The 26,281-nt window shown below is 52.6% G+C and overlaps 2 protein-coding genes across 4 annotated transcripts in view; one reads left to right on the top strand and one right to left on the bottom strand.

Annotated features, from left to right (window-relative positions):
* Positions 1 to 12,546, top strand: part of NEURL1 (neuralized E3 ubiquitin protein ligase 1) — a 99,446-nt gene extending 86,900 nt beyond the window's left edge. The window contains exons 4-6 of the mRNA XM_011977507.1: positions 623 to 1,312; positions 5,649 to 5,795; positions 6,264 to 12,546. Of these exons, the coding sequence (XP_011832897.1) occupies positions 623 to 1,312; positions 5,649 to 5,795; positions 6,264 to 6,502 (1,076 nt within the window). The 3' untranslated portion in view covers positions 6,503 to 12,546. The remainder of the gene's footprint in view (positions 1 to 622; positions 1,313 to 5,648; positions 5,796 to 6,263) is intronic.
* The window catches only part of SH3PXD2A (SH3 and PX domains 2A), a 275,849-nt gene continuing 259,722 nt past the window's right edge, over positions 10,155 to 26,281 (bottom strand). For all 3 annotated transcript variants that reach the window (XM_011977504.1, XM_011977505.1, XM_011977506.1), the window contains 3 exons: positions 25,431 to 25,480; positions 21,868 to 21,987; positions 10,155 to 19,883 (listed from right to left, as the gene is read on the bottom strand). In XM_011977504.1, coding sequence (XP_011832894.1) covers positions 17,910 to 19,883; positions 21,868 to 21,987; positions 25,431 to 25,480 — 2,144 coding nt within the window. In that variant the 3' untranslated portion in view covers positions 10,155 to 17,909. The remainder of the gene's footprint in view (positions 19,884 to 21,867; positions 21,988 to 25,430; positions 25,481 to 26,281) is intronic.

Raw genomic sequence — 26,281 nt, forward strand, 5'->3', positions numbered from 1 at the left:
TATAACTTGTATGATTTTAAAAAGAACGATGAGTTTGATTCCCTATTAAGCCACTTTCAAAAGGATATCTTGGATAGATCTACTTCTCTCAGCCTGTGTCCTGACATGGCAATGGTAGCCTCAAAAGGTAATTGTTAAGGTTAGATGAGACAGTGTACGCAAAGAGGGTGTGTGTGTGTGTTTGCTGGGGGGTGGTTGCTCCCTGGCTTCCCAGGATGTGAGGCCTTCATCACTGTTTGTCAACAGAGTGCTCGGCGCTGTTCTAGGTGCTAGGGATAAGACGGAAGGAGCACAGGAGTTAAATTTTTGAAAATTTTAAATTATAAGGAGTACACGTTTACTGTAGAAAATGGGGAAGTACACATTTGCATATAGCAAGCACCTGTATTTGGAAGCACTCACATGGTTTAAGTTTCTGCTTCCCCCCACCTATTCCTCTGTTTAAACAGATGTTCTGCAAGAGCAGTTTCTTGACTGTGCTCGCTAATTTATGTCACAAGTATCGTGTGCGGCATTAGCCATCCGGGATTGTAACGGTGCGCGCGTAGGGACCGGGCAGCGGGGCGCGCCGGGGCCGCCTCCCGGGAGTCCTGCGTGACACCGCCCCGTGTCTCCCGCGCAGATAGCGAGCTGGTGCTCCCAGACTGCCTGCGGCCGCGCTCCTTCACCGCCCTGCGGCGGCCGTCGCTGCGGCGCGAGGCGGACGACGCGCGCCTCTCGGTGAGCCTGTGCGACCTCAACGTGCCGGGCGCGGACAGCGACGAGGCCGCGCCGGCCGCCGGCTGTCCCATCCCGCAGAACTCACTCAACTCGCAACACAGCCGCGCGCTGCCCGCGCAGCTCGACGGCGACCTGCGGTTCCACGCCCTGCGCGCCGGCGCGCACATCCGCATCCTCGACGAGCAGACGGTGGCGCGCGTGGAGCACGGGCGCGACGAGCGCGCGCTCGTCTTCACTAGCCGGCCCGTGCGCGTGGCCGAGACCATCTTCGTCAAGGTCACGCGCTCGGGTGGCGCGCGGCCCGGCGCGCTGTCCTTCGGCGTCACCACGTGCGACCCCGGTACGCTGCGGCCGGCCGACCTGCCCTTCAGCCCTGAGGCCCTGGTGGACCGCAAGGAGTTCTGGGCCGTGTGCCGCGTGCCCGGGCCTCTGCACAGCGGCGACATCCTGGGCCTGGTGGTCAACGCCGACGGCGAGCTGCACCTCAGCCACAATGGCGCGGCCGCCGGCATGCAGCTGTGCGTGGACGCCTCGCAGCCGCTCTGGATGCTTTTCGGCCTGCACGGGACCATCACGCAGATCCGCATCCTCGGTGAGTGCCCGCAACTGCGCCTGGGCGTGTGCCTTTCCTGGAGGCGGGGACGATCCGGGTAGGGGACAAAGGGCGAGCTTCCCTTCCTCCAGGCTCATGATGATGTTGCTAAGGAATCACAGACACCTAAGGTAAGTTCTGGGCGGGACTCGGTCATCTAGTTAGTAGCCCGTATATGTCACCTGGGAGACTCACCCGGGGGTGAGACTGGGAAAAGCGCGAATTATTGAGTTTGATGCCCAGAATCGGATCAACCCATAGTCTCACAGATACATAAACAATCCAGAAGCACACAACCCAGTGACCACTTAAAAATGAGAGGAAAAGGCCGGGCGCGGTGGCTCACGCCTGTAATCCCAGCACTTTGGGAGGCCGAGGCGGGCGGATCACGAGGTCAGGAGATCGAGACCATCCTGGATAACACGGTGAAACCACGTCTCTACCAAAAATACAAAAAATTAGCCGGGCATGGTGGCGGGCGCCTGTAGTCTCAGCTACTCCGGAGGCTGAGGCAGGAGAATGGCGTGAGCCCAGGAGGCGGAGCTTGCAGTGAGCCGAGATCAGGCCACTGCACTCCAGCCTGGGCGACAGAGCCAGACTCCGTATAAAAAAAAAAGAAAAAAGAAAAAAAGGTTTCTCCCAGCAGTTAATTCTTTGAGTCTTGGTTACCATTTCTCCAAAATGGAAATAAAGGTCCTCACCTTTAAGGAAGTTTGTGAGTCCAAATGAGAAAAAGAGGTTGGAATGTCAGTAGTCAGGTGGTACAGGGTGGTGTCTGATTGGGGGACTCTGGGGAATACCTGAGTAGGCAGCCTTGGGGGAAGTGGGGCAGCAGAGTTCTGGACCTGCCTTTTCTGGGGGGCACAGGGTGTGAAAGGCCTGGGGGATGTGTATTGAGTTAAGAAAAGAAGGGAGGAAGATTCTTTATTGCAAGACTTCTCAGAGCCTTTAATATGAAGTTTGATTAAGGAGACCGTGATGGTGGTTTTGGTGTACAGTTTTTACATACTAATTTGACCAGAAATCTTTTCACAAAGTGTCTCCTGGTACCTCTGTACCCCAGAGTGAGCAAGTATTCATGCTTTCCGAGTGCTGGTCTTTGAACCAGCTCTGTGAGACTGAGCTGGTTTCATTAGACTCACCTGGAGAACCTATTAAAGTGCAGATTCTTGGACCCCACCTCCAGAGATTTTAATTCTGTAGACCTTGGACAGGTTCTGGACATCTGAATTGGTTTTCTTTAGCAAGTATGCTTACCCAAGTTTGGAGACCCCTGGGCCTCACCGCCCCTAGCCTAGACCTCAGCCCAGGAGGCTTGATAGGTGAGATAATGTGTGTAGATGAGTGAGCATGAGGTAGTTACTCTATGAGATTGGCATACTGTGTATAGGCACATGTGAATAAATGAATACACATATGTTAATGTTTGTAATGCTGTTGGTTTGTGAGAGCATGCAAAGTCATATAAAAATCATTGGGGACTTCCAATTCTGGAAGGAGACCAAATGGAGATGGAGTGAAACATAAATAAAAAGGGAATGAAAGGGCCAGGCGTGATGGCTCACATCTGTAATCCCAGCACTTCTGAGAGGCCAAGGCGGATGGATTGCTTGAGGCCAGCAGTTCAAGACCATCCTGGCCAATGTGGCAAATCCCCATTTTTACTAAAATACAAAAAAATTTAGCTGGGTGTGGTGGTGGTGATGCATGCCTGTAAGCCCAGCTACTTGGGAGGCTGAGGCAGGAGAATCGGTTGAACCTGGGAGGTGGAGGCTGCAGTGAGCTGAGATGGCGCCACTGCATTCCAGCTTGGGCAACAGTGAGATTCCGTTTCAAGAAAAGAGGGAGAGAGAGAAAGAGAAACAAAGAAAGCAAGCAAGCAGGCAGATGAATCAGGCTTGGGTGAGAATTCAAGATGGAATAAAAAGAAATTAGGCTGGAATGCCAAAAAAAAAAAAAAAAAAAAAAGAGTCAGGCTGATTTCACTGACCAGGATATACTATTCCTCAGGGCAAGGAAATTACATAAGAGTAAAGTACTTTCTTCCCTCAGCACCATCTAATAATAGCTAAGTAGCTTTCCAGTAAGGCTTCTGTTGCCCAAAGAGGTTTACTAGACTGGAGCAAAGGGGAGGCTTAAAAAAAAAAAATCCAGATTTCTCCCTTTCAAGAGGGAGATAGGCCAGGGTGGGTGTTGAAGAAAAACCACCCAGAATTCAATAGACATTCAACAGAGTGCTCCTGATCTGTTTGGAAAATTGGGCATCTCAACCAGAAAATTGGTGTTTGAAGATCCTGACTGACTTCAAAGGAATAACTAACCAGTGGCAATGTATGAAGGGTCATTATTAACCTTACAGAGGAATGCTTAGCTTTGTGGCTAGCCTAAGTAAACTAAGAATAGAAGGTTATTTCCTTCACTCATGTGTATCACAAAACATACAGCCAGTTCCATGCTTACTGGTGACACTTTAGAAATATTCTCATGAAAGTCAGGAATATAATAGAGATGGCTTACAGATGTTCTAAAAATGCTGGCCAATGCAAGTAGGCAAGAAAAGTAAATAGGAGTTGTGAACTCCTGAAAGGAGATGATAATTAACTTGGAAAAATATCAACACAGTAAGAGAAACCCTGTGGGCATCTATTGAATATCCTTAGAAATAATAATATCACTAAATGAATTAGAATTAATAACTACAGATAAAAAAGATCTCTTTGGGCACTTAGGTGTGTGCAGGGCATTATGTTAGGATTTGTGGGAGAGTCACAGGTGAATAAGATTTCCTGTTCTAAGAAAGCTCATGGGCCGGGCATGGTGGCTCACACCTGTAATCTCAGCACTTTGGGAGGCCAGGGTGGGCGGATCATGAGATCAGGAGATTGAGACCACCCTGGCTAACACGGTGAAACCCCATCTCTACTAAAAATACAAAAAAAATTAGCTGGGCATGGTGGCGGGCACCTGTAATCCCAGCTACTCGGGAGGCTGAGGTAGGAGAATGGTGTGAACCCAGGAGGTGGAGCTTGCAGTGAGCCGAGATGGCGCCACTGCACTCCAGCCTGGGCAACAGAGCAAGACTCCTCTCAAAAAAAAAAAAAAAAAAAAAAAAAGAAAGCTCATGGTTTTACTGGAGAAACAAAACTGGAGTCCTGTGCACAGAACAAATAATACCCCAGCCTTTGTGGTTTTAATAGTCGTGTGTCTGTAGTGCGTGTGTGTGTGTACTTGAGGGAGTAATGTGGTCTGGGGGTAGTCAGGGCGGCCCGGAGGAAGGAGTTTGAGGACAGCCCCCAGAGGCTTCCTGGACAGCCAGCTCTTTGAAGGCAGGGGCTGTTTCCAGCTTTCTGTCTGCACAGGGCCTGGTGCCTGGTAGGTCCTCGGTAAGGATTTGTTGAAGGGAAGAAAGAAGGAAGGAGGGAAAGAGGTAGGCATGGATTGTTAAAAAGGAGAGGAAGGCCAGGCATGGTGGCTGACGCCTGCAATCCCAGCACTTTGGGAGCTGAGGCGGGCAGATCACAAGGTGAGGAGATCGAGACCATCTTGGCCAACATGGTGAAACCCCGTCGCTACTGAAAATACAAAAACATTAGCTGGGTATGGTGGCATGTGCCTGTGATCCCAACTATTCAGGAGGCTGAGGCAGGAGAATCCCTTGAACCTGGGAGGTGGAGATTGCAGTGAGCCGAGGTCATGCCACTGCACTCCAGCCTGGTGACAGAGTGCGACTACGTCTGAAAAAAAAAAAAATATATATATATATATATAAAAAAAAAAGGAGAGGAAGTGAGTGACAGAAGGAGGAAGGAGGGGAGGAGAGAATCTATGATCAGAACAAGGTGGGAAAGGGTGAAGGCAAAGGCATTGCAGAGGTGCCATGCAGAAAAGGTGGGTGATATCTGGGGACAGTGGTGAAGAGTGCAGGGCTCTGAACAGGAGGGTGAGGTTGCGGGGCAGGGGAGATGGTAACGTACATGCTCCGGCCCAGGAAGCTTTGCAGAAAGCATACATGGGGAGGAGCGGAGGTAGGTGCCAGGCAGGGGCCTAGTTTGGAGCTGCTGTTTTAGCAAGAAGCAAGCAGGATGTGGCCTTCCAGTTCATAGGTGAGAACAGAGGTCAGGCTGGATGCTGACGGGGGTCAAAGTCTTTAGCTGATTAGCTACATTCCATGGCAATAATATCAAATGGTCCTCTGCACCAGCCTGCAAAATCCCGCTCTCGGCCCTGTGGCTGGTCTGTGTGGTCAAGTCTGGGAACCCACTGTGAGAGATGGAGCTTTCTCCAGTTTGGCCTGGACAGGCAGCTAGCGTGTCCTTCCCTCCCTCCCCTTTCACAGGCTCCACCATCCTGGCTGAGCGTGGTATCCCATCACTCCCCTGCTCCCCTGCCTCCACGCCAACCTCGCCCAGTGCCCTGGGCAGCCGCCTCTCTGACCCCTTGCTCAGCACGTGCAGCTCTGGCCCTCTGGGTAGCTCTGCTGGCGGTAAGTAGGCTGGCTTCTCTGTTCCATGGTGACTGTGTGGGACTGTGGCAAGGATGCGGCCTTTGTGTCTGGGCTGGGAGTGGAGAGGAGCCGGAGCTGGGCTCAGTGAACCTTTGTTGCGGGGTGATTTCTGGGGTCATCCCCTTCTGTCCCCTAGCTCGGCAGTGCCAAAGGGTAGCTTAGGAGGGACCTACCTTAAACGATTCGGGACCCTTTCCTTTCTCCATCTTGCCGTATTTTCTCTCACTGCCTCCTAGCCACTCTCCCCTCATCTGGGGGTGGAGTGGGTCAGAAGTGGGGTTGCTCAGAGCTCAGCCTCTTCCCTTGTGCCCTGGAAGTTGGGTTGTCAGGGTGAACAGGCAGATCCTGATAAATGGAGGGGGACACGAGGCCGGGGAGCTCTCTTCCCATGAATCCAGTGCCAGGTTGGGCCATGTCTCCTCCTGACTGGTGCCCCCTTGTCCTCAGGGACAGCCCCCAACTCGCCAGTGAGCCTGCCTGAGTCGCCAGTGACCCCAGGTCTGGGCCAGTGGAGCGATGAGTGCACCATTTGCTATGAACACGCGGTGGACACGGTCATCTACACATGTGGCCACATGTGCCTCTGCTACGCCTGTGGCCTGCGCCTCAAGAAGGCTCTGCACGCCTGCTGCCCCATCTGCCGCCGCCCCATCAAGGACATCATCAAGACCTACCGCAGCTCCTAGCCCGTTGCGGTGGCCCACCCCGCACACCCATCTCCTCGGGCTTCAGCCCAGCCCCAGCTGAGGAACAAGCCAGTGGGGACCCTTCTCTTCCTCATTTTGGAAACTTTTCCTCCTCCATTAAACATGGGAAACTGAGGCCCTTGAAGGTTTGGGGAGAGGGGGGTATCAGGCAGGGAGGGGGCAGAGGCAAATCGCCAGGCAGAAGGAGGGGAGGAGAGGAGGCCGCCCTCTCCCTGTCTCTCCCTTCTCTGCACCCAGCTGTTCTCTGCATGCTGAGGGCAATTGGGATCTCAGCCTGCCCTAATCTGTCCCCATCTGGGCAGGTTTCTAGGAGGTGTCTGTAGTCCATGTGGCACCTTTGTGAGATTAGAAAACTTGTACCTTCCTCTGGGCAGCTGTAGCCCTGAGCCAGGGCATGTGGCCTGGCTAGTGCAGTGTGGACTGAGTTTTAGGCTCATTTGCCCCCTCAGCCATCTGCCCTTGAGGAGTGTACAGCCTGCTCAACAACCGCCCTGGGCAGGCCGCTTCTGAGCTGCTGTCTCCCTCTCTGACCTATGCCTACTTTCTCTTTCCTCGTTCCCTGCCCAATGGGCATGGCAGCTGGGGGTGAGAGGCTGGTAGATGCCTCCTGTCCTGGGCAGGCTGCAGCCTCATGCCATGTCTCTCTCCCACTGCCCGATGGGCACATGGACAGGCTGCAGAGGGCTCCAGGTTCTGGGCCCCTGGCTGAGAAGGGGAGGACCCTGTCCTGGCTATAGCCTTCCTGCCCCAATCATCTCGCTGGATGCCGCTGCCCAGGGGTAGCCCTTCGGTATGGGCTGGGGAAAAGGGTTGGTCTTCTGCCATGGTCCCTGAGAACAGGTTTGCAGCTACCCTCTCAGACCTTTTCCCCACATCTTGTGCTGTCCAGGGCCTGGGCTGATAGAGCCTGCGGCAGGCCTGGTATGGGCCAGGGCCCCAGGTTGGGGAGGTGTGCGTTCCCTGGGCCAAGACCAGCCCTTTTCCTCAGTTTAATTAATTTATTTATTTGGTTTGTGGTTTGGGTTTTTTTTTTTTTTTTTTTTTTTTGGTTTGTAGGTGAGTTCCCATCCTCTGGGCCCCTAGAAATACTGCCCTTATATATGGGGTACCTGGGAAAGGGTGCGGCTGAGGCAGTCATCACTCAGTATCTTCCCCCGACTCCAGCCACAAAGCTCATACCCAGCCCTGCCAATCATGAATTGGAACTCCATAAGGAGGAGCTAAATTGGGAGGCCTTTTGGCAAACAGTGTCCATTTTACAGAGAGGCAAACCGATCCTCCTTAGTGCCGTGGGGCTGGTGGTCACCCAGAGCCACAGAGCACCCTTCCTCCTGAGCCAGAGCTGGGTGATCATGGTTGACTCAGGTACGTCAGGTGGCCCAGGAGGTCCCCCGTCCATAAGGACATCAAACTTCCAGGAGGGCTAGTGTTCCCAGTGTGGGCCAGGAACAGGACAGGGGGACCTTGTGATGGCAGGACAGGGAGCCTGTTCGTAGGGAAGATGAGGCAGGGGCTGCCTCTCACACCTCCAGGTTCTCATTCTAAGTTCTGGGGAGGGAGCGCCCCACCTGCTGAGGTTGGTCCTCTCAGCCCTGCCTGCCCTGGCCTGGGCTCTCCCAGCCTCCCAGCCCTCTGCCCCCTCAGATGGCTTTTTGTTTTTGTTTTTTTGCATCCATCAGAGACTGCTCCTCTGTGTGGCAGGCAGGGCATGGGTTTTAGTCCTGGCCACTAACCAGCTGTGTGTCCCTGGCTGAGTCGTAGCCCCCTGGAGCCCCGGCTTCTACTTTTGCAAAATGGTGGTTTGGGGAGAGAGGGGCAGGCTTTCTGTGTGACTGTCGGGAGTTCTTCCGTGAGGGCTGCCATGGGGTGGTGTGCCAGGACCTCAGGCTGGGCCTTTGTGGAAGTCACCGTCCCACTATGGGTCTCCACTACCCAGTCACTGACCATGGGAGACCCCTTTTGTGGGAGGGAGCGGGGGCTGGCTAGCGGGCCCCCCAGCCAGGGATCCCAGAGGCTGAGGGTTGGGGAGAGGAAGCCATCATCTCATTACCTCTGTCAGTGCAGGGGTGGCTGCTGCTTCCCTTGTGCACTCGGGTCGCTGTGATTGTGAATAAAGGTGATTTTGTACCAGCCTGAGGGCTGTGCTGTGCGCGGAGCACTGGGGAAGGAGGGCCAGCGTGTGTGTGCACATGTGGGGACAGGCTGGGGTGTGGGAGGGCTGGTGTCCTGGGTACTAGGGGAGTCATCAGGAGTTGTGGCCCTTCCCTCAGGGGTAATTGCAGGCCTCTGAGGCTTCAAGGTTGGCTGGGACAATCAGGGAAGACTCCCTGGAGTCAGGGGCTGGAGTGTGACTTGGGGCTAGAATGCCAGGTGAGCCTTGTAAATTGGGAGAGGCCACTGCATCTGTGAGAAGCAGGGTGTGGTGGGAAAGGTGCCCTGGGATTCCACGAGGAAGCTTGGCTTTCCGTTAAGGCTGAGCAGGGCTCAAATCTGCTGCTTGTGGGGGGTGGTGCACAGTGCCACCTAGGGGCTAATGGGAGGATGACAAGTGGTCGACTCAGGTCATCAGGGGCTGTGCTCTGAGCTCCCCAGGAACGAGGCTTCCACCCCTCTCCCCAGGCTCAGACCCCCACATCTGGAGGGAGCTCAGCTGTGTTCCCACTGGTGGGTGCAGAGGCCTATACCAAAAGGGTGGTGCCACTGAGGAGAAAAGGGAAGCCTCTGGATAGAGTCCTTTAAAGAAGTGTTCTAGGTGCGCCGAGTGAGCCGAGTGGTGGGGAAGGCTGAGGGGAGAGGGGTGGTGGGGAGGAGGCAGCCAGACTGGCCCCAAGGTCTAGGCACAGTGTTGGAATTGAGCTCGTTTGGCAGCGCCAGGCCTCAGAGGCGTGTGGGATACCTGCCTGTCCATCCTATCCCCGGGAGGATGCTCAGGCTACCCAGCCTCTGCATGGCCTTGCACAGCCATGGCCTGTTCCTACCATCAGGGCTACCCGGTCCTGCTTACTGGGGTCCAGCAAAAGCAGGAGAGGGTCGGGGGCCGTGCTAAAGGGGCAGCTAGGCCTGCTGGATGTGGGTCCTTGGCCCCAAGATCTGCATCTTTCAAAGCCTTGGCCATTGCCCAGAAAGCCTCCCAAAATGGGGAAGAGGCTGGAGGAGCTTGACCATGATTCTCAGCAAGAGTGAGAGCTGGCTCATGTCTGTAATCCTAGCACTTTGGGAGGCTGAGGCAGAAGGACTGCTCGAGCCCAGGAGCTTGAGACCAGCCCTGGCAACATAGCAAGAACCTGTCTCTACAAATAATAGAAAAATCATCTGGGCATGGTGGTGCGCCTATAGTCCCAACTACTCGGGAGGCTGAGGTGGGAGGATTGCTTGAGTCCAGGAGGTTGAGGTTTCAGTGACCTATGATCATGCTACTGCACTCCAGCCTGGGTAACAGGGTGAGACCCCGTTTAAAAAAAAAAAAAAAAAAGCGAGAGCTTACCTACCTGCCCCCACCCTCCACTGTCCTTTCTTTCAGAGGGCCCTGGGATCCTGGAGTCCACCTTGCAATTTGAGATAATGGGACATCTGCTATTCAGCTGGATGGGCTTTTTTTGGTGACAGGGAGAATTAAGAGGTGATTCTGTTTGGTTAAAAAGGCCCAAAACTTTATTTAGTTTTCAGGGAAATATAAGATGCATGTAAACATAAACAAAATACAAAACAAAACCCAAATCTTAGTCTAGAAGCATGCCAAGACAGAGCATTTTCTGCAGACCAAAGAGTCCTGTCAAAGTGATAAGGGACACCTGGAAAGTGGCAGGCCAAGGGGCTGGTCCCTTCCCCAAGGGCACTGCATTTTTGTGATGAGATTAAAAACAAACCAACTCCACTATTAAAAATGTTAGAAACATGGAGATCGTTTAGCACCACCATTGATTCTGGAAATAGTTCAGCACTCAAATTGACTGCACTGAGTTTAATGTCCTTTCTCCAGTTTCTCTGCTGAGGAGGAAAGAAGGAAAACCTGGAGGAAGGGCTCCTCCTCACCCCACAGAGCCCACTAAGAGCTGGGAGGGGAATTCCATGAGGAATTCTCCAAGGTTCTGGAGCTCCAGAGACGTCCACCAGTCCCCACCCAGCCATGCAGTCCATATGCTCACGCTTCAGGGATTACTGAAGTCTGCCTTGCCCCGGAGTCACTTCCTGCAGACCTCTGAGTACCTGGCCGGGAAACCCATTTCCCATCCTGTGTCCTGGATTTAAAGAAAACCTGTTGCAGATAATGAGTTGTAAATTCAAGAAGGGTGGCTGTTTTGCTGTTCTCTCTCTGCAGTAAACTCATATGGGGAGTGTGCCTTGGTTATAAGGCACTGCAAAACGGCAGGGTATATCCATGGATGGATGTTCATCATACCCAGTCTAATTCATACCAGGTGGCAGGCTCAGCAAACTGAACCACCACAGGTGTCAGAGATACTTGAGAATGACTGGTACCAATAGGATGACAAAGGAGGTTGCCTTCCTCCCAGATGTGCCCAATAGAGTCTGAACCCTGGTTCTAATTTGTGGAGGTGGGTCCCTACTGTATGACCCATTGTGGTCACTGGTCTTTGAGCTATACAACTTGAGAGGCTAGCTTTGGATTGGACAGTCAAAGGGAAGTGGGCAAAACCAGCTGAGAACCGGGAGCTGGATGCATGTATTCTGGAATCAGGGCCTGCAAACTCCAAGATTGGTTTGTGGCTGGTGACTTCCCCTCTCTGCTAAGTAAATCAGTGACCATTCATTGAGAACCGATGGGGACCCAGCATGTGGCCCAATGAGTGGCAGTTTTTTTCTAGCCAGCTTCTGTGGCCAAATTTGGAGGATTTTCCAACCTGCTGTGGCTGGACCCTTGGGCGTTGAATCACTAAATTCCCTTTCTACCTGCTCTCTTCTTCCTGAAACACTCAGAGATGACTTCTTCTTACTTTCTAATCAACAAAGACAAAACTCCAAACCCCTTTTCAGCCTTCACACAACATTTCTTTCTAGAAGACATCCTCTTCTGGAAGCCGCCTTTCCTAGTGAAGGGCAGTAGGCCCCAGCTACCCCAAACATGCACACGCTCTTCTCACCAACGTGCCTCTCACTTGCCTCTAACGTGCTCGAGCCTTCCTTTTGCTCTAAATAATTCTTCCTCCCTCCCTCCCTTTTTCTCTTTCACCTCTTGAGGTTCAGCTTATTGGCCAGGATGGAACTGGGAGCAAGGCAGGGACCTTCAGTGCAGGGATCCCCATTCTCTAAGGCCACTGAGTTCTAGGACTGCAGTAGGAGAGGGTGTTGATTGTCAAGGTTAATTGCAAACTTGAGATTTTAAAAAGACAGGATTGGGGAAGGGGGATTGCGTGCTAATCCCAACCTTATAGACAGGCTGGGATCAAGGCCTTGGAAGGTAGAGCCCTCCACCCAGTCTGTAAGCACCAGTGTGCCCACCTTATGGCCTGGGGACCCAGGTTTGCAGGAGAGAAGTTAACAGTGGGGCTGTTTTTCCCCAAAGCTGTGGGTCACACGCCTGTCTTCTCACTGGCTCTGATCATGCACCTTGGGAACCACAGAGACATGAGACTGCACCAAACAGGGATGATGATTTAGCCAGAAACTCATGAAGGTCTAGCAGAGCCCTCCACACTTCCCAGGAAGTGTTCAGTCTGGCCCTGCAGTTGGGACTAAACTTATATGCACCTGCAGGTCTTGTTGGGTGCACCAAGAGCAAGTTCTCACCCCGACCACCTGACCCACCCTCTGAAACAAGGATGAAGGGACTGGCAGCTTTTATTATAAGGGGCTTCTCATACCCATGGCATGGCTGAGGGGTGGGAGTCAGCCTGCTCGATGACACATCTGTAGGGGTGACCTAACTGAACCAACCCAGTGTTTGCATACCCAGTGGCATCTCTTTTGCACATCTTCATTTTGGAGCCTGGGATGACTGCCTAGGCCGCTTATGCTAGACCTGTTAATGCCAGTGTGAAATTTCCAACTACTTAATAAAATAACTACAAAAAGAAAAAAAAAAAAAGACACATTGCACTCTCCAGCCAGAATGATGTGTGTGAATGACACACACACTTGCTGCCAGAAGCTGTGAGTCCCTTGGGACCTGCCCATTGCCAAGGACTTGTTCAATGGAGACAGCTTTGCCTGGTTTTTTTTTTTTTCTCTAACCCCATGTTATTTAGTTCAAGTGGGATGTTACCAACACTTGCGTACACACACATGCATTCGTACACCACACACACACGCACACACGCACACATTCTCGACACATGGCCCTCAAAAAAGTGAGGGAATCTTAATTATTTAGCAATGTGGACAGTTCTCTTCCCAGAGAGCTCTGCATTGAGATTCTCAAAGACTGAATATCTAGATGGATATAAGCCAAGGGAGAGTCCCGCACAGGGCACAGTCCCACTCCGGGGCACAGAGATCCGTGTCTGTGCAGAAATTCACCAAATGGGGGTTGGAGCAGCAAGCATACAGTACTGGAGGTGGAGGGAACAAGCCACAGGGACGTCCCTGTCACCTTGAGGGGCAGAGCTCTGAGGCTCAAACCCAGAGGAAACTTCCCATTCTGCTGCTTTCTCTACCGGTGCTGAGGAAGGAGGCCAGATTGGTACTTGTTGTGGGAAGTTCTGTCTGCAGAGAAACTTGAATAGACCCCCGAACTCTTCCTGGAGCAGAATTTGTATGGACCGTCTGGGTGCGGAGCACAGGCAGGGCTCACTCCTCAGGCTGAAGTCGCTGAGATGAATGGACAGCCCAGGCTGCCCATTGGTGTCTCACTAGGGTGTGCACGGATCAAGGTTCTCACATCCCCCCCAAGATTTGGTGACGTCTAGGCTTCCTGCCTAGAAACTGAACTGAGGGCACCCAGTTTTAGAAAGATTCAAACATTACACCAGAAGGATCACAGCTCCAAACATCAGGACACTGGGGTGAGAGAGGGCTGCTGGGAGTCATTTTTAGGCCAGGGCTGAGCAGCTGGCTGCACCACAACAGAAATCAAAACAAGGAACAGTTCCTGAGGGCCTGACTCTGCTCCAGGGCTGGGGCCCCAGAGGTCAGGGGCCCCAGAGGTCAGGGGCCCCATGCCTGAATCCCTTTCTGCTGGGTGGATCTGGCAGGGACCCCATCATCTTCCCAAGGAAGGGGGAGAGGAGCACGCTACCAGATCAAACTCCACCAACCCACCCACCTGTTCCACAGCTAGGATTCCTTCAGCAGCTCGCTCCCTGCCTCTTGCTGCCTGAGCACCACTGGTATTCCCTCCATTGTCCCCAATGAGCCCTGGCATCCATCTTGGTAATATTGCACTTTTCCTGTCTCTCAGATTGTTTCCATTTTTGATTGAGAATGCAAGGTATTTGGAGGGGGTAGGGGAAGTGAGTAACCTTAAAGAAATAATATATTAGTTAAATACAATAACAGGAAAAATAGGGGTTATTTTTATCTTTTTCCCCCTGAAAACAAAAACTACCAAACCAAGGTCTAAACTTAAATAGTCCTATACCTATTCTGCAAACACTAGTAATAGGAAAATAATGCCTGACTGAAATTCCCTTGTCTTTTTTCCTTAGATGATAAAAGTAGTAACATGCCTTGCTGGGGAAAGCAATGGATATAAATGCCTGTAAAATATGCTGCTCTAACATCTGAAAGTGATTACAATGATTCTATATAATGCCTTCGTCAAGATGGAAAATCAAGGAGGAAGAAAGAGAAACCTTTGGGGCCAGGCTGGGGGTAGACGGGGCTGAGGCCTGGCAAGACAGCCGGTCTACAGCCACTGGATGTAGGGGAAACCCACAGGGCGTGGGGCACACCTGCTGCTCAGGGTTGCCCCTTTCCAGCTCTCTCTCACTGCCCCCAAAGTCCCATGGCCTGGTGAGAATAGTGAGGAGGAGAGAGGCAACACAGCCAGGCCTGCTGTCACAAAGAGGGATGAGGTGGGAGGAGATGACGTTTTTTCCCCCCCTGAAGTACAAGAAAAAGGTCTTGAAATGGAAAGGAAAACAAAGCACCAAATGCTGCATCTTCGGGCATTATATGAACCTCAATAATGACCTCAGAAGGGCTCATTATGGTTAAAGTTGCAGTATACAGCAATACAGTGTCATTTCACATTTTCAATCGCAACTCATGGGAAACTAGGTTTGGACACTGCGGAGATTTTGTTTTTCTTTTTCCTTTTTTAGTCCGATCTGGTTTTCCTCCAGATGGGTCAGAGCCCTAGGCCCCCTCCCTCCTCTGCCTGCTGCCGGCAGTATCCTTCAGCATCACAAAGCAGCTCAGTAGCTCTAGGGAAAGGCCCTCTTGCCCTGGCTAGGGCTAGGAGTCCAGGGGCACAAGGCCTGGTATCCCCTGGCCATGTCTGAGAAGGACTGGCATGCACCCTTCTTGCTTCAAGTATTAATATTCTCTTTGGGTTTGCAGCGTTTTTGCTGTGAGTTAGGGGGTGAGGGGGCGAGGTGCGAAGACTGGGGCATGGCAATCCCTGTTCACTGCCCAAATCTACATGCTGTCACCAGGTGGCAGCATTCCCCACTTTTCCTGGATGCCTGAGCAACTCCCAGCCATCCTTGGGGCTGGATGTCACAGTGTAAACATGACCACACAATAAACTATAATGGCGGTGAAGAGGAGCACGGAATTAATGTAGTGGGGAGATCTGCCATTAACTAGCTGTGGGATTTTGGAAAAGTCATTTCCTGTCCTTGGGCCGCAGTAACAGGAAGGGATGGGATAGAGTGACCTCTGAGGTCTCTTTCAGTTCTGCCTTTTAATGACTATCACTTACAGCACTGGGGATCAAGGAGAGGAGGTCCTTGGGGGAGCTGGGAGGATGTGGGGGGCAGTGCAGGTGGTGGGGAAGGGCAGGAAAGGCAGGCTTTGGGGAGCACTGTGGTCCAGTCCAACTGAGATGCTCTGTGCTCGGCAGACACGCTCTGCACTCCCTCCTGGCCTGGCTGGCGCACTAGTGACTGAACTGGCTCAGTGCAGACATCTGAGGAGCGAGGCTGCAGGGCCCTCCCCCTGGAAGATAGCTACATTGAAGGTTCTTTACCTGACAGTCACTCTACTTTTAAATTTTATTTTAAATAGTCATAAATTACTTTTTTTCTCTTAATAAATATGTGCTGTTTAAAAATGAGAAAAGTATATACTGCATCTTTAAGTAATGCACTTTGCTCTCTGGGTTTTTTCCATTCTACCTTATTTAAAGTGCATTAATTAAAAAATAATGAACCACTTCTTTATCATTATTGTTCAAATAAGTACAAATAATATTAATATGAAGACACTAAACACTACCATTAGTACTGCAGTCTAGCAGATTAACTCAACATCCTGCTCTATTTAATACTGTCCAGCAGAAGAAAATAACTAATTTCAATTTTAAACAAACTCACAAAACAAAAGGAAACAAAACAGTCTCACCACAGGCCTTCAACAAAGAACACGAGCCATTTGCTCTAGCTGCCAGGTATCAGTGTATGGCGAAGGACAGGGGCTCGGGGTTGCCCAGGCAAGGCCTCTGGGATGGGGTGTGGTAGGGTAGGGGTGGGGGTGGGTTTTGAAGGCACTGAGACGCTGGGTCCCATGCTGCCCTGCCTGGGTGGGGAGTAGGGTGAGGGAGGGCCTTTCCTCCTCTATAGAAAACACGAACCCCCAGTCCAGGGACCCTGGCAGCTGAATCGGTGGCTGTGAGGCCCGATCTGTCCAAAATCAAAGGCACGTGTGGAAATCCACTCCCAGCGAAGGGGGAGTCCTTGGGGGAAGCCGGCTAGGCTTCTGGAGGGTCCCCTCTGAAATGTCAACAATTGAAAAACACAACCCAAAGGTGACAGAGGACCTGCAGGGAACTTTATTCTCTTACTTCTGTCTTCACTGGGGCACTGCCCCTCGGGAAGACCAGGTTGGCTCCTGGCACAGGGGTCCTCCATCTTCTTGGGCACCTGTGGCATTGCCAGCAGGCCAGAGGGGGTGGCTGGCGGTGCTGGCTCCAGTCTGACCCAAGGGGCCAGCCGGGTCCCCTCTGCCCATAGTGGGGGCAATGGCTGCTTCTCCACGCGTCATACGTAAGGCTTCCAGCCCTGCCCAGCTGGGGAACACATGCAGAATGGCGGTCACCCAGCAGACTGGGAGCTGCCTTCTCTCCAAAAGTCTGGCTCCTGAACACCCTCCTCCTTCCTGGGGAGGGCTTTTGCCCCTCTGAGGTTGTGCAGGAACCAGAAGAACAGTTTCTCTGCTTCATCATGTCTGCAACCTGGGGCTTGCCTAGCCCCCAATTTTTCTGGCAGGCGCCAAGCTCCAGCACAGTCCACACAGTGGAAACCAAATGAAACAACTTTGGCTTGTGGAGGGGGAAGAATGTGAAACAAAAACAAAAGCAAAATCACCCGCCCACAAGATACAACAGAAACCCCGTCCACTACCCATCCCCTTCCCGTGTGAGGCCGACCACCCAGGCCCCCAAACAACCCCTAAAATAAGACGCAAACCAAAGGCCTGACATATAAGCCCCAAATCAACAAACCTCTCCCGAAACATGCAAAGGAACTGCCCGCCCGGAAATACCCAAAATAGTCTGTGCAGATTATGAAGAGACCGGTGGCTTCGCCCACCCTCTGTAAACTCTGGTACTGTGTCCTCCATGGGGTGCCCCGCAGAGAGCGGGCTCTCTTCTCAAGGCCAAGACAGTGACAGCTATGGAAGATGGTCCTTGCTGGCACCTGGGAACTGCTTTTTCTTCAACTAACAGTGACAGTGGCCTGGCTCAGGAGCAGGCTTGAGCTCACAAGACACCCCCAAGCCCCAAAGCCAGTGGTGGCTTCTAATGTACCCACCTGTGGTATGCAGTGGCAATGCCTGGGAAACCAGCACAGTTCACAAATACAGCTTAGGACAATAGCAGGGCTACCTGGAGTGGCACGATGCCAGCAACCAAAACTGGGCCAAGCAGGGGCAAGACACTGGAGGCCCCCATGACCACGTCTTTTCCAGATCTGTAGCAAAGGCACAACTGGGGTCTCCCACATGGCCTGTCCCAAATGGCATGTAATCCATTGGTGAAGTCCCCATGGTGCACAGGGGATCTCAGCTTTCTTGGCCCTGGGTCCCAGGCCTGGGACTCCCTGGTCCATTCCCTTACTTACTCAGTGTGGGCACCCCCATCCTCTATTTTCCAGCTGTGGGATGGCTTGGACGGGGGGCATCTTTGAGGTCACCCATTCTGTAGGGTTGAATGTTGTCCACCCCCCACCCCTCCCGTTTTTTCCTTTCCCTTTTGTTCGTCTCACCGCTCATCCAGTGGGCGGCCAGAGAGGCACACTGAGGCTGCAAGAACCCAGGCCCTCTGCTAGTTCTTTTTCTCAAGGTAGTTGGAAGGCACCCAGCCTTTGAAGGGCTTCACACCATCCAGGATCTGGCAGTACCACCAGCCATTAGGGTTCCTCTCCAGAACCTCCATGGACACTCCCTCCTGGAAGCCTGCTGTCTCCTCATCCCCCTCGTAGTCCGCGATAGAGACATACACGTCTTTGAGGTTATTGTGGATGAACTGAGACTTCTCAATGGGCTTGGGGCGCACGGGGGACACGGGGATGCCATTGCGCTGGGCGGGCAGCAGGGGTGAGTCTGAACCCTGGCTGGCGGCCCGTTCGGCCAGGCGGCCCTTGGCCTCGGCAGCAGCGGAGCGAGCAGTGCTAAAGGAGGAGTTCCGTCGGACGCCTCGGAGGCCATCGGTGGCCGTGAGTGACTCATTCCTCCGCAGGGCGCAGGACAGGTTGTTGTCCTTGGGTGGTGGGGACACAAACACCGACTGGGGCCTGACCGCCACCTGCCGCACCCCGTTCCTCATCTTCACTGCTGGAGTGCCTGAGGTCTTGCCGAAGCCCCCGGGAGGTTTGGAGGGGATGGGGGGCGTGGCCTTCTTGCTCTGGTTGACGGTGTTCAGCGCTTGGACGCGCCTCTCGATCTTCTCCAGGCTGTCTGACTTGCCTTCGTTCTGCCTGCCCTTGGTGGGCACTGCGTCCGGCTCTTTGCCAGAGGGGTCAGGTTGCTCGTTCTCATCCAGCACCAAATAGTGGGAAGGAGCCCAGCCCTCCAGCTCCCCAAACCTCACGTACCACCACCCGCTCTCCTGCTTCTCTAGCACCTGCACCTCCACGCCCGCGGGGAAGCTGATCTCTGAGTCCTGGACCTTCTGGTAGGCACTGCATGTCATGTACGAGGTGGCTGGCCCTTCCCATTCCTTCTTGGTGGGACACGGGGGAGTGGTGGCCGGGAGGGTGATGAGGTCAGATGAGCCTCGCCTAGACCCCTCACCGGGAGCCTCGGAGGCCGTCTGCGGGGGTAGCTCTGAATCCTCACTCTTGGAGCCCTTAAGCCCTCCGCGGAGCTGGCCCGTGGGTCTCAGCTGGCGCCGTAAAGTGCTGATGTCCATCTTCTCTTGGCTCTGTGACTCTGCTCGGTTCAGGAACGGCTTGGGCCGGACCGATGGCTTGGCCCGGGCACAGGAGGTCAGCCCAGCATTCACATCAGCATCCTTCTTTGCCCTGACCTTGGGAGTGCCGCGGATGCCTGCGTCCGAAGCAGAGCGGGGCTTCAGGTCGCCACTGGTTTTGGACAAGGAAGAGGAGGAGGAGGAAGAGGAGGAGCAGCAAGTGGTGTTGATGGTGATGGATGAGGAAAAGGAGGCTGAGGAGTGGTTCTTCCCCAGTTCTGCCTGGGCATTCTTCTCTGCCTTGAGCTTTAGGAGTGATGATGACTTGGGGGAGGCTGATTTGGGGGAGTTTTTCCTGGCCAGGGACAGCGAGGAGCTGCCTGGGGAGTCACTGTCCCCAGAGGAGCCTCTGGCTGACAGGGTGTCCTCTGCATATGGCCGGAAGCCCTCATTCTCATAGATGGTCTCCTCTTCCAGGGCCACGTCCTCAGAAGACTCACCCACCTTGAAGCGGGCCCGCTGCAGAGAAGAGGCCGGCGAGGGCCGGTGGGGCTGGGCAGGCCGCCTCTCCCCTGAGGCTCTGTCCTCCACGGGCTCCTCGCTCAGCTCGGGCTCTGAGTCAAAGCCGAACGCAGGGATGTCATACTCAGGTTCCTCATACTTGAGCTTCCGTGGGGAGTCCTGGCTCTCACTGGCCCCCGTAGGGCCCTCCTCAGCCTCCTTGGGCTTGCTGGGGGGCGCCGGCGGGGGCACCTTGGGCCGGGTCAGCGTGCTTGTGCGGCGGCTCAGGTTGGGCTTCTTGCGCTTATCGATGTATGATGCGGGGGCCCAGCCCTCCTTCTCACCGATCTGCACGTACCACCAGCCGCCTGAGTTCTTATCAATGACCTGGGGGACGAGTGCAGACAAGCCAGTGATTTGGGAGCATCTGGGACCCTATGACATCCCAAGGTAGGAGTAATATACTTTGGCTCTGGGATAAATTATCTCCATTATACAGATAATAAACCGAGCCACTGAGTAAGTGGCCCAAGACCCAACATAGTAAATAATGCACCAGAATTCAAACCTAGGTCTCTGTCATCTCATGATTGGTGGGTTCCCGCTTGCCAAGTTCCCTCCCTGGTCCTCCACGTCTGTGTTAACAGCCGGGTTGAGCTGGCCCACTCCTCCTCCCCATAAACTGCACTCTTCTCAGTCCCTACCCTGCCAGTACACTAAGGACACGTATGAAGAAAACACTGCCCTTCGCTGCCCCTTCCCTCCTCATACCCTCGATGTTGCTAGGTCCTCCCTTGGAGGTCCTTGAAAGGGTCTCTAGGGTCAGAAGAGAATGGGAAGATGCAGATGAAGTGACCTGGGAGGTACAGGCCTGAGGCCACAGCCTCTCTGCAGAGCCTCTCCCCAGGGTCCATCCCCTGTGGCTATTTTACTGGAATCCCACTGAAATCCCACTAGCTGAAGAGATTTCTTTGGGTTGAATGGTTTCCTGTAGGAAGGGCAGGGGGCTTTCAGTCATTTCCATGTTAGTATAAACTGGTTTAAGGAGCTTCTTCCTTAACTTTGGAGATCAACCAATGGCCAAAAGTGTGGCTGCTGGTTGTGCTGGGGTCCATTTGGACTGGGGAACATAAAGGGCACATAATTGGGGATTGTGGGACGCTCCTGGAGGAAAAGGTCCTGGGGTGGGGAAGGAGTAGTGTGAAAACACTGGCAACTTGGGAAGAGGGCCAAGGATGGAGGGAAAGGTGGAGAATGCAAAGGTAAGAAGAGACCAGTTCTCCGCATCCCCCACCAAAAGAGAAAGATTTTCTCCTTCTTTGGGTCCTACATTCTGTCCTTCACCGTGCCCCAGCCCTGCACTTACAGTTCAAGCACAGGGGGCTCTTGAGCCTGACAGTTCTGCCACATTGTGCTCTTTACAGACTCCTGGAAATCTCAGCACTGAGAATGATTTTTCTTGAAAATTTAGTTCCAAGTTCCAGGCATGTGATTTAAAACATTCACACTGGAAATGTCACCGCTTTAGAGGCAGAGACTGCCCAATGAATCTGACAGGTTCACTTGTATTACATGGAGTTAACTCAATTACTACACAAAGCCACTCAGAGAACTGACTGAGTTACAGCTCTTCTCTGCTGCTGGGAATGCCATGCTAAGCCCCAGCCACAAAACAGAGTGGCATGAATGCTGGAAGACAGGCTGCGGGGAGCGTCCCAGGATCTATCACCCCATTTTGCAGAGAGAAATGCTTAAAGTTGGGGGTGGCAGATGGGAGAAGTGACTGCATCAAAGGCCAAGGGTCATGTGGTGTGGACTTGGCCAGAGCCCAGGTCCCCAGTATCTCAGTCTACCTGCCTGGTCCACATCCTCCTAACAACACTTCCTAATGGTGGGTACTGCAGGATACTGGCCCCGAGGTGTTCCTGGGAGAGAAAGCTTGTGGGACGGGCAATGCTGCCTATTCTAGACCCCTTGTAGATGACACTCCCAGTGACATTCTTGTATCCTAGGCTCTGGGAACATTTAAAACAACAAATGGGTTGGATTTTGTTTAATCCACCGTCCTGCAAGCTCATTTGTCCACAGAAGCCCTTTGTTTCAAGGCCCCCTGTCACCAGCTTCTGCACATGCTCTGGGAAATGTTGCTGTGAGACAAGCCCTATGAGCTCAGGGTGGAGCGTGAGAGCTGGGATCTAGTCCAGGCCGTGGCACTGGCCAGCGCCAGGCAGATGCTCATCTTTGTGGGGCTCGTTTCTGTACCTTTCCTGCCTGCCCTTCAGGAATCTTACTAGCAAGGCCTAAAATGGGAAATGCAGTAGGTCTTCCACCATGATGAGTAAAACCCTCAGCCTCATGGCCCGAGGCTTACCTCTGCCTTCTGTCCACCTCGAAAGCTGATGCCATCAGAAATGCACGACTGGAATTCAGCAATGGTGTAGTACTCCACCTCAACAGAAGGGGGCTCTGGTGGCTTTGGCAGTTGGAACCCCTAAGGTTAAGGAACACACAGTGGGCAAAACCCGCCCAAATCAGAAGAGTAACATGGCCAAGGGTTGGTCGCCACTCAGTCCCAGGGGGTGCGGATGGCTGTTTACACCAGCTGGACAGCAGCTGGCCTGAGTACGTATCTATCACCGGAGTCTCAGGGTATATATCGCCAGGGGACTGCTCTGATGAGGCTTTCTAATAATACTCAGGATTCATGGGAGACTTGTCTGAGCTATCAAAATGCTCACATTACTATTACTACTATTGTTATTGTCATCATCATCATTATTACTCTGAGACAGGTGTCTTGCTTTGGGACCCAGGCTAGAGTGCAGTGGAGTAATCAGAGCTCACTGCAGCCTCCGTCTCCTGGGCTCAAGTGATCCTCCCACCTCAGCCTCCCCAGCAGCTGGGACTACAGGCACACACCACCACACCTGGTTAATTTTAATTTTTTTTCTTTTTTTTGGTAGAGATAGGCTCTCTCAGGATCTGGAAGAATTTGCTAAAAAAAGAAAAGAAAAGAAAAGAAAACAGAAGTAGAGACAGGGTTTTGCAATATTGCTTAGGCTGCTCTCAAACTCCTGGGCTCAAGCAATCCTCCTTGAGGATTACAGGCATAAGCCACTGTGCCCAGCACAAAATGCTCATTATTAATACAGTAATTTCTAATCTTACTTCTCTGGAGGTCAAGTTTTCAGATGCCTCAATAGCTGAATCTCAAAATGAGAACTAAAAAGCAAGTAATCTCCTGTAATCATAGTGCTTTGGGAAGCCCAGGTGGGAGCACTGCTTGAGGCCAGGAGTTTGAGATCAGCCTGGGCAAACAGTGAGACGCCATTTCTACCACACACACACACACACACAAATTAGGTGGACGTGGTGTTATGCACCTGTGATCGCAGCTACTTGGGGAGGCTGAGGCGGGAAGACAGCGTGAGCCCAGGAGTTCGAGGCTGCAGTGAGCTATGAACAGACCACTGCACTCCAGCCTGAGTGACAGAGTGAGACACTGTCTCAGAAAAAAAAAAAAAAAAAAAAAAAGCAGAGAAATGAAGCTAACAAAGCCCTTGCACACTGCCCAGTGGGAGAGGAAGGAAAGCCACTGTTCTGGAGTCTAGGGGCGAGGACTGCAGGTGGGACTTCTGGCAGCACAGGCAAGGCAATGGAGCACAACTGGTCTCTAGTCTGGGGGGGTGTGTAAGGAGGCAGTGCGGTTGGGTGAGCAAAGTCTTTAGCTGGTCATCATGACAAGGCCAGATAGGCAGGTGAGCACTAAATAAAACTCGCAATATTCTGTGGGCAGGGTAGAACTCACTGGAGATCCTCAATGCTTTTCAGACACTGGCACAGCAGCATCTAAGCATGACATTCAAGGACATTTAGAAGCTGGCCTTGGCCCATGGTTTGTGAGCCTCCCCCATTCATTTAACAACTGTTTGTTGTGCGTCTACTGGGTGCCAGACACTGGTCTAAGGCACCGAGCACTCACTAGGAAATTGAATGGACAACCCCTTGCCCTTGTGGATTGTACACTTTTGCTTCAATGGTCTTCTCTCTACTCTGCTAAAATATACTTTGTACACCGCTATTTATGTCCTCCCTCATGCAAAGGGATTCAAATAAAGCAATTGAGAAAAAAAGGTGGGAGGGATGACGGGACGGGAAGAAGCTTGGTGTAGCAGGAAGACCTGGAAAGACCTCAACCTTGGGGCTGGACTCCAATCACAGCAATTTACCAGCTGTGTGGCCCTGGGCAAAGCCCTTGATCTCTCTGAACTTCAGTTCTCTCGTCTGTAAAATGGAACTAATGCCAGCATCCTGAAGAGGATCCCTGAAATAACATACATCACTTTGGGCCCAAAGAGGGGCATAGGGAGAGCTCAATAAATAAAGCTGGAGCTCAGCCCTCCTTCTGAACTTCTCCTCTTCTTCCCAGCCTTCCTCATCCTTCAAGGCTCTGCATGTCCTAACCCCACCAGTTGAAACTGAGCTGGGTCAGAGTGAGTGAGGTGTGGGAGGAAGCTGGTTTTGAGGGACTGAGTGAGAATCTGCCACCTTTCACGGCCCCAGGGCCTGGCTGTGCAGCCGTGCATGTGAGCAGACACAGCCCAGGCTCAGCCCAGAACACATCTCTGGCCAGGTGGGATGCAGCTGGGCCTAACTGGAAACAGCAGCCCTGCCTCAGCAATCCCCGCATTTGGTAAGTGTGGAAGGAATTACCCCATTCTTGCCAAAATCAAGTCTGCCTGAAAATAATTAGCCGTGGCTAGAAGAGATGGTCGGGAGGGAGAATTCAGTGTCTGGGTTTCCTCTGAGGACTCAGGAGGAAAAAGAGAAACTCCACTGGGGTCCACGGCCAGGGCAAGGAAGGTCTCATCTCCAGGGATGAAATCTTTAAAAACCATATTTTTATGGAGGGCCCACTCTTCCATAGACTGGTGCCATCCCCCCTAGCCAGGGCTGATATCACTGACCACAGGAACTCTTGGTGCTGAGCCCAAATGTGACTTCAGAATCCTCCTTAACCCAGTGCACCAGGTAGTACTACCAAGCAGGCAAGAGCTGACATAGGAAATGGAAACCCGTGTGCTAGCCCGCCACATACATCATCTCATTTCATCCTTGCAACAGCCCTAAGAGATGGCTAGTACTATCCCATCTGATAAATAAGGGCACTGAAGCTTGTAGAGGGCAAGTGGCTTACCTGCAGTCTCTCTGCCTCTAAGTGTCAGAAGTGGAATCCGAATCCATGCCTGGCACTTGAAGACCCACTCTTTCCACTACATCCCACTGCGCCTACTAACAGTTCTTTGTTCCAGGGCTCTTGGCCTGCCACCAGCATCGCAGGCACCCCAAGCCCTGGCCCCTGATGCCTATCTGCCTGCCCGAGGGTCTGGACACCAGGAAACCCCACCCACATGAGCCAGGGACCCTGGCAGTGTTAACCTCTTGAAGCTGGGGCATGAGCCAGTCCTTGCAACTCACACTCCTCCCTGGAAGACGTTCACTGATCTGCCCTCTGCCCTCCCAGACTCTGCCATCCACCACCTCCACTGGGCATTCCTGACCAAGGAAAGCTGAAAGGCTTCCAGGCTAGCATGGACAGCAGCCCCATTTCCAGCCCCTGGCAATGCCCTGGCTGGACACTTTTGCCGGGCAGTCTAAATGTTTATGTCTGCCAATGCAGTGGCTGGGATGGATTTATTTAGCTTTGGAGTGCAGTGTGTTTCCGATTATAAACTGTCCAGCCAGGCCCCCAGGAAGACTGGGATCTGCAGGCTTCCCTCCCTGCCCCCAGCCCCACAAAACTAGAAGCCCCAGCAGGGCCCTGGAAAACCCCTGGATCAAGAGGCTCTGCAGCAAGATAGCCAATTGATCGGGCGGCTATAAGTGCATCCACAGAAAAGGAAGGAAAAGGGAGAAGAAATTCAGTACGCATACCAGGCTGGATTCTCTGCGTGGTGGAGGTCTTGTCCGTAGGTTCGGGGAGCCTAAAGGAAGAGACATGGCTTCAGAAATCCCAGTCAGACGATGGGCAACAGTGCCCATACCTGCCTTCCCTAGGTGAAACTAACTCCTGATCCTTCAAGTTCATGCTTTTGCTCAGCCTTCATGAAGGTTTGACGCTCTAAGTCACTGTGGGCACTGTAGTTGGGCTTCTTCAAGGGGAAACTATAGACCTTTATCTTGGCTGTGCTTCCAGGGGATCTATGAACCCTCTAAAATTATGTGCACTTTTCAAAATGTGCAGCTATATGGGCATTTTTCAGGGTAACGGGTGTATAGATTTATCAGATTTTCAAAGTTAGAAGCAGAGACCATGTCTATTTTTTGCTTACTATTAAATCCGTAGAAGCTAGCACAATGCCAGGCAAGAGGAGGTGCCCAATAACTGTTTCCCAGCTGTTCCCTAAAAGATTTCAGGCACGAGAGCTAACTTAACCCAGTGGGGCTAAACTAAATAGCTTTCCTCCAGATTTTAAGAATGGCTGGACACAAACAAAAGCTAGGCTCCTGTAACACAGAAGTTTTAAGCCTCAACAAAAGGCATTGTTGGGCCAGAGATGGAGGGTGCCAGACTGCCCAGAGTCTCCTGTAGAAATGAAGGTGATTCTTGAATAATGCCCTGTTGAAACTGCCTGTGCAGAGTGGTAAAGCCTTAGCTCCTAGGTCTTTTAGGTTTCCAGTAACCAGTGGAAAGTCACAGGAAAGGAGCTGCTAAGGCCCAGAAAGACGTTTCTCTACAGACTGTCACTCTGTAGGGCAGCCCTGCATATAGCACCCACATTCAA

The sequence above is a fragment of the Mandrillus leucophaeus genome, unplaced genomic scaffold, assembly GCF_000951045.1.
Source record: "Mandrillus leucophaeus isolate KB7577 unplaced genomic scaffold, Mleu.le_1.0 Scaffold18, whole genome shotgun sequence".
In the NCBI taxonomy this organism is placed as follows: domain Eukaryota; kingdom Metazoa; phylum Chordata; class Mammalia; order Primates; family Cercopithecidae; genus Mandrillus; species Mandrillus leucophaeus.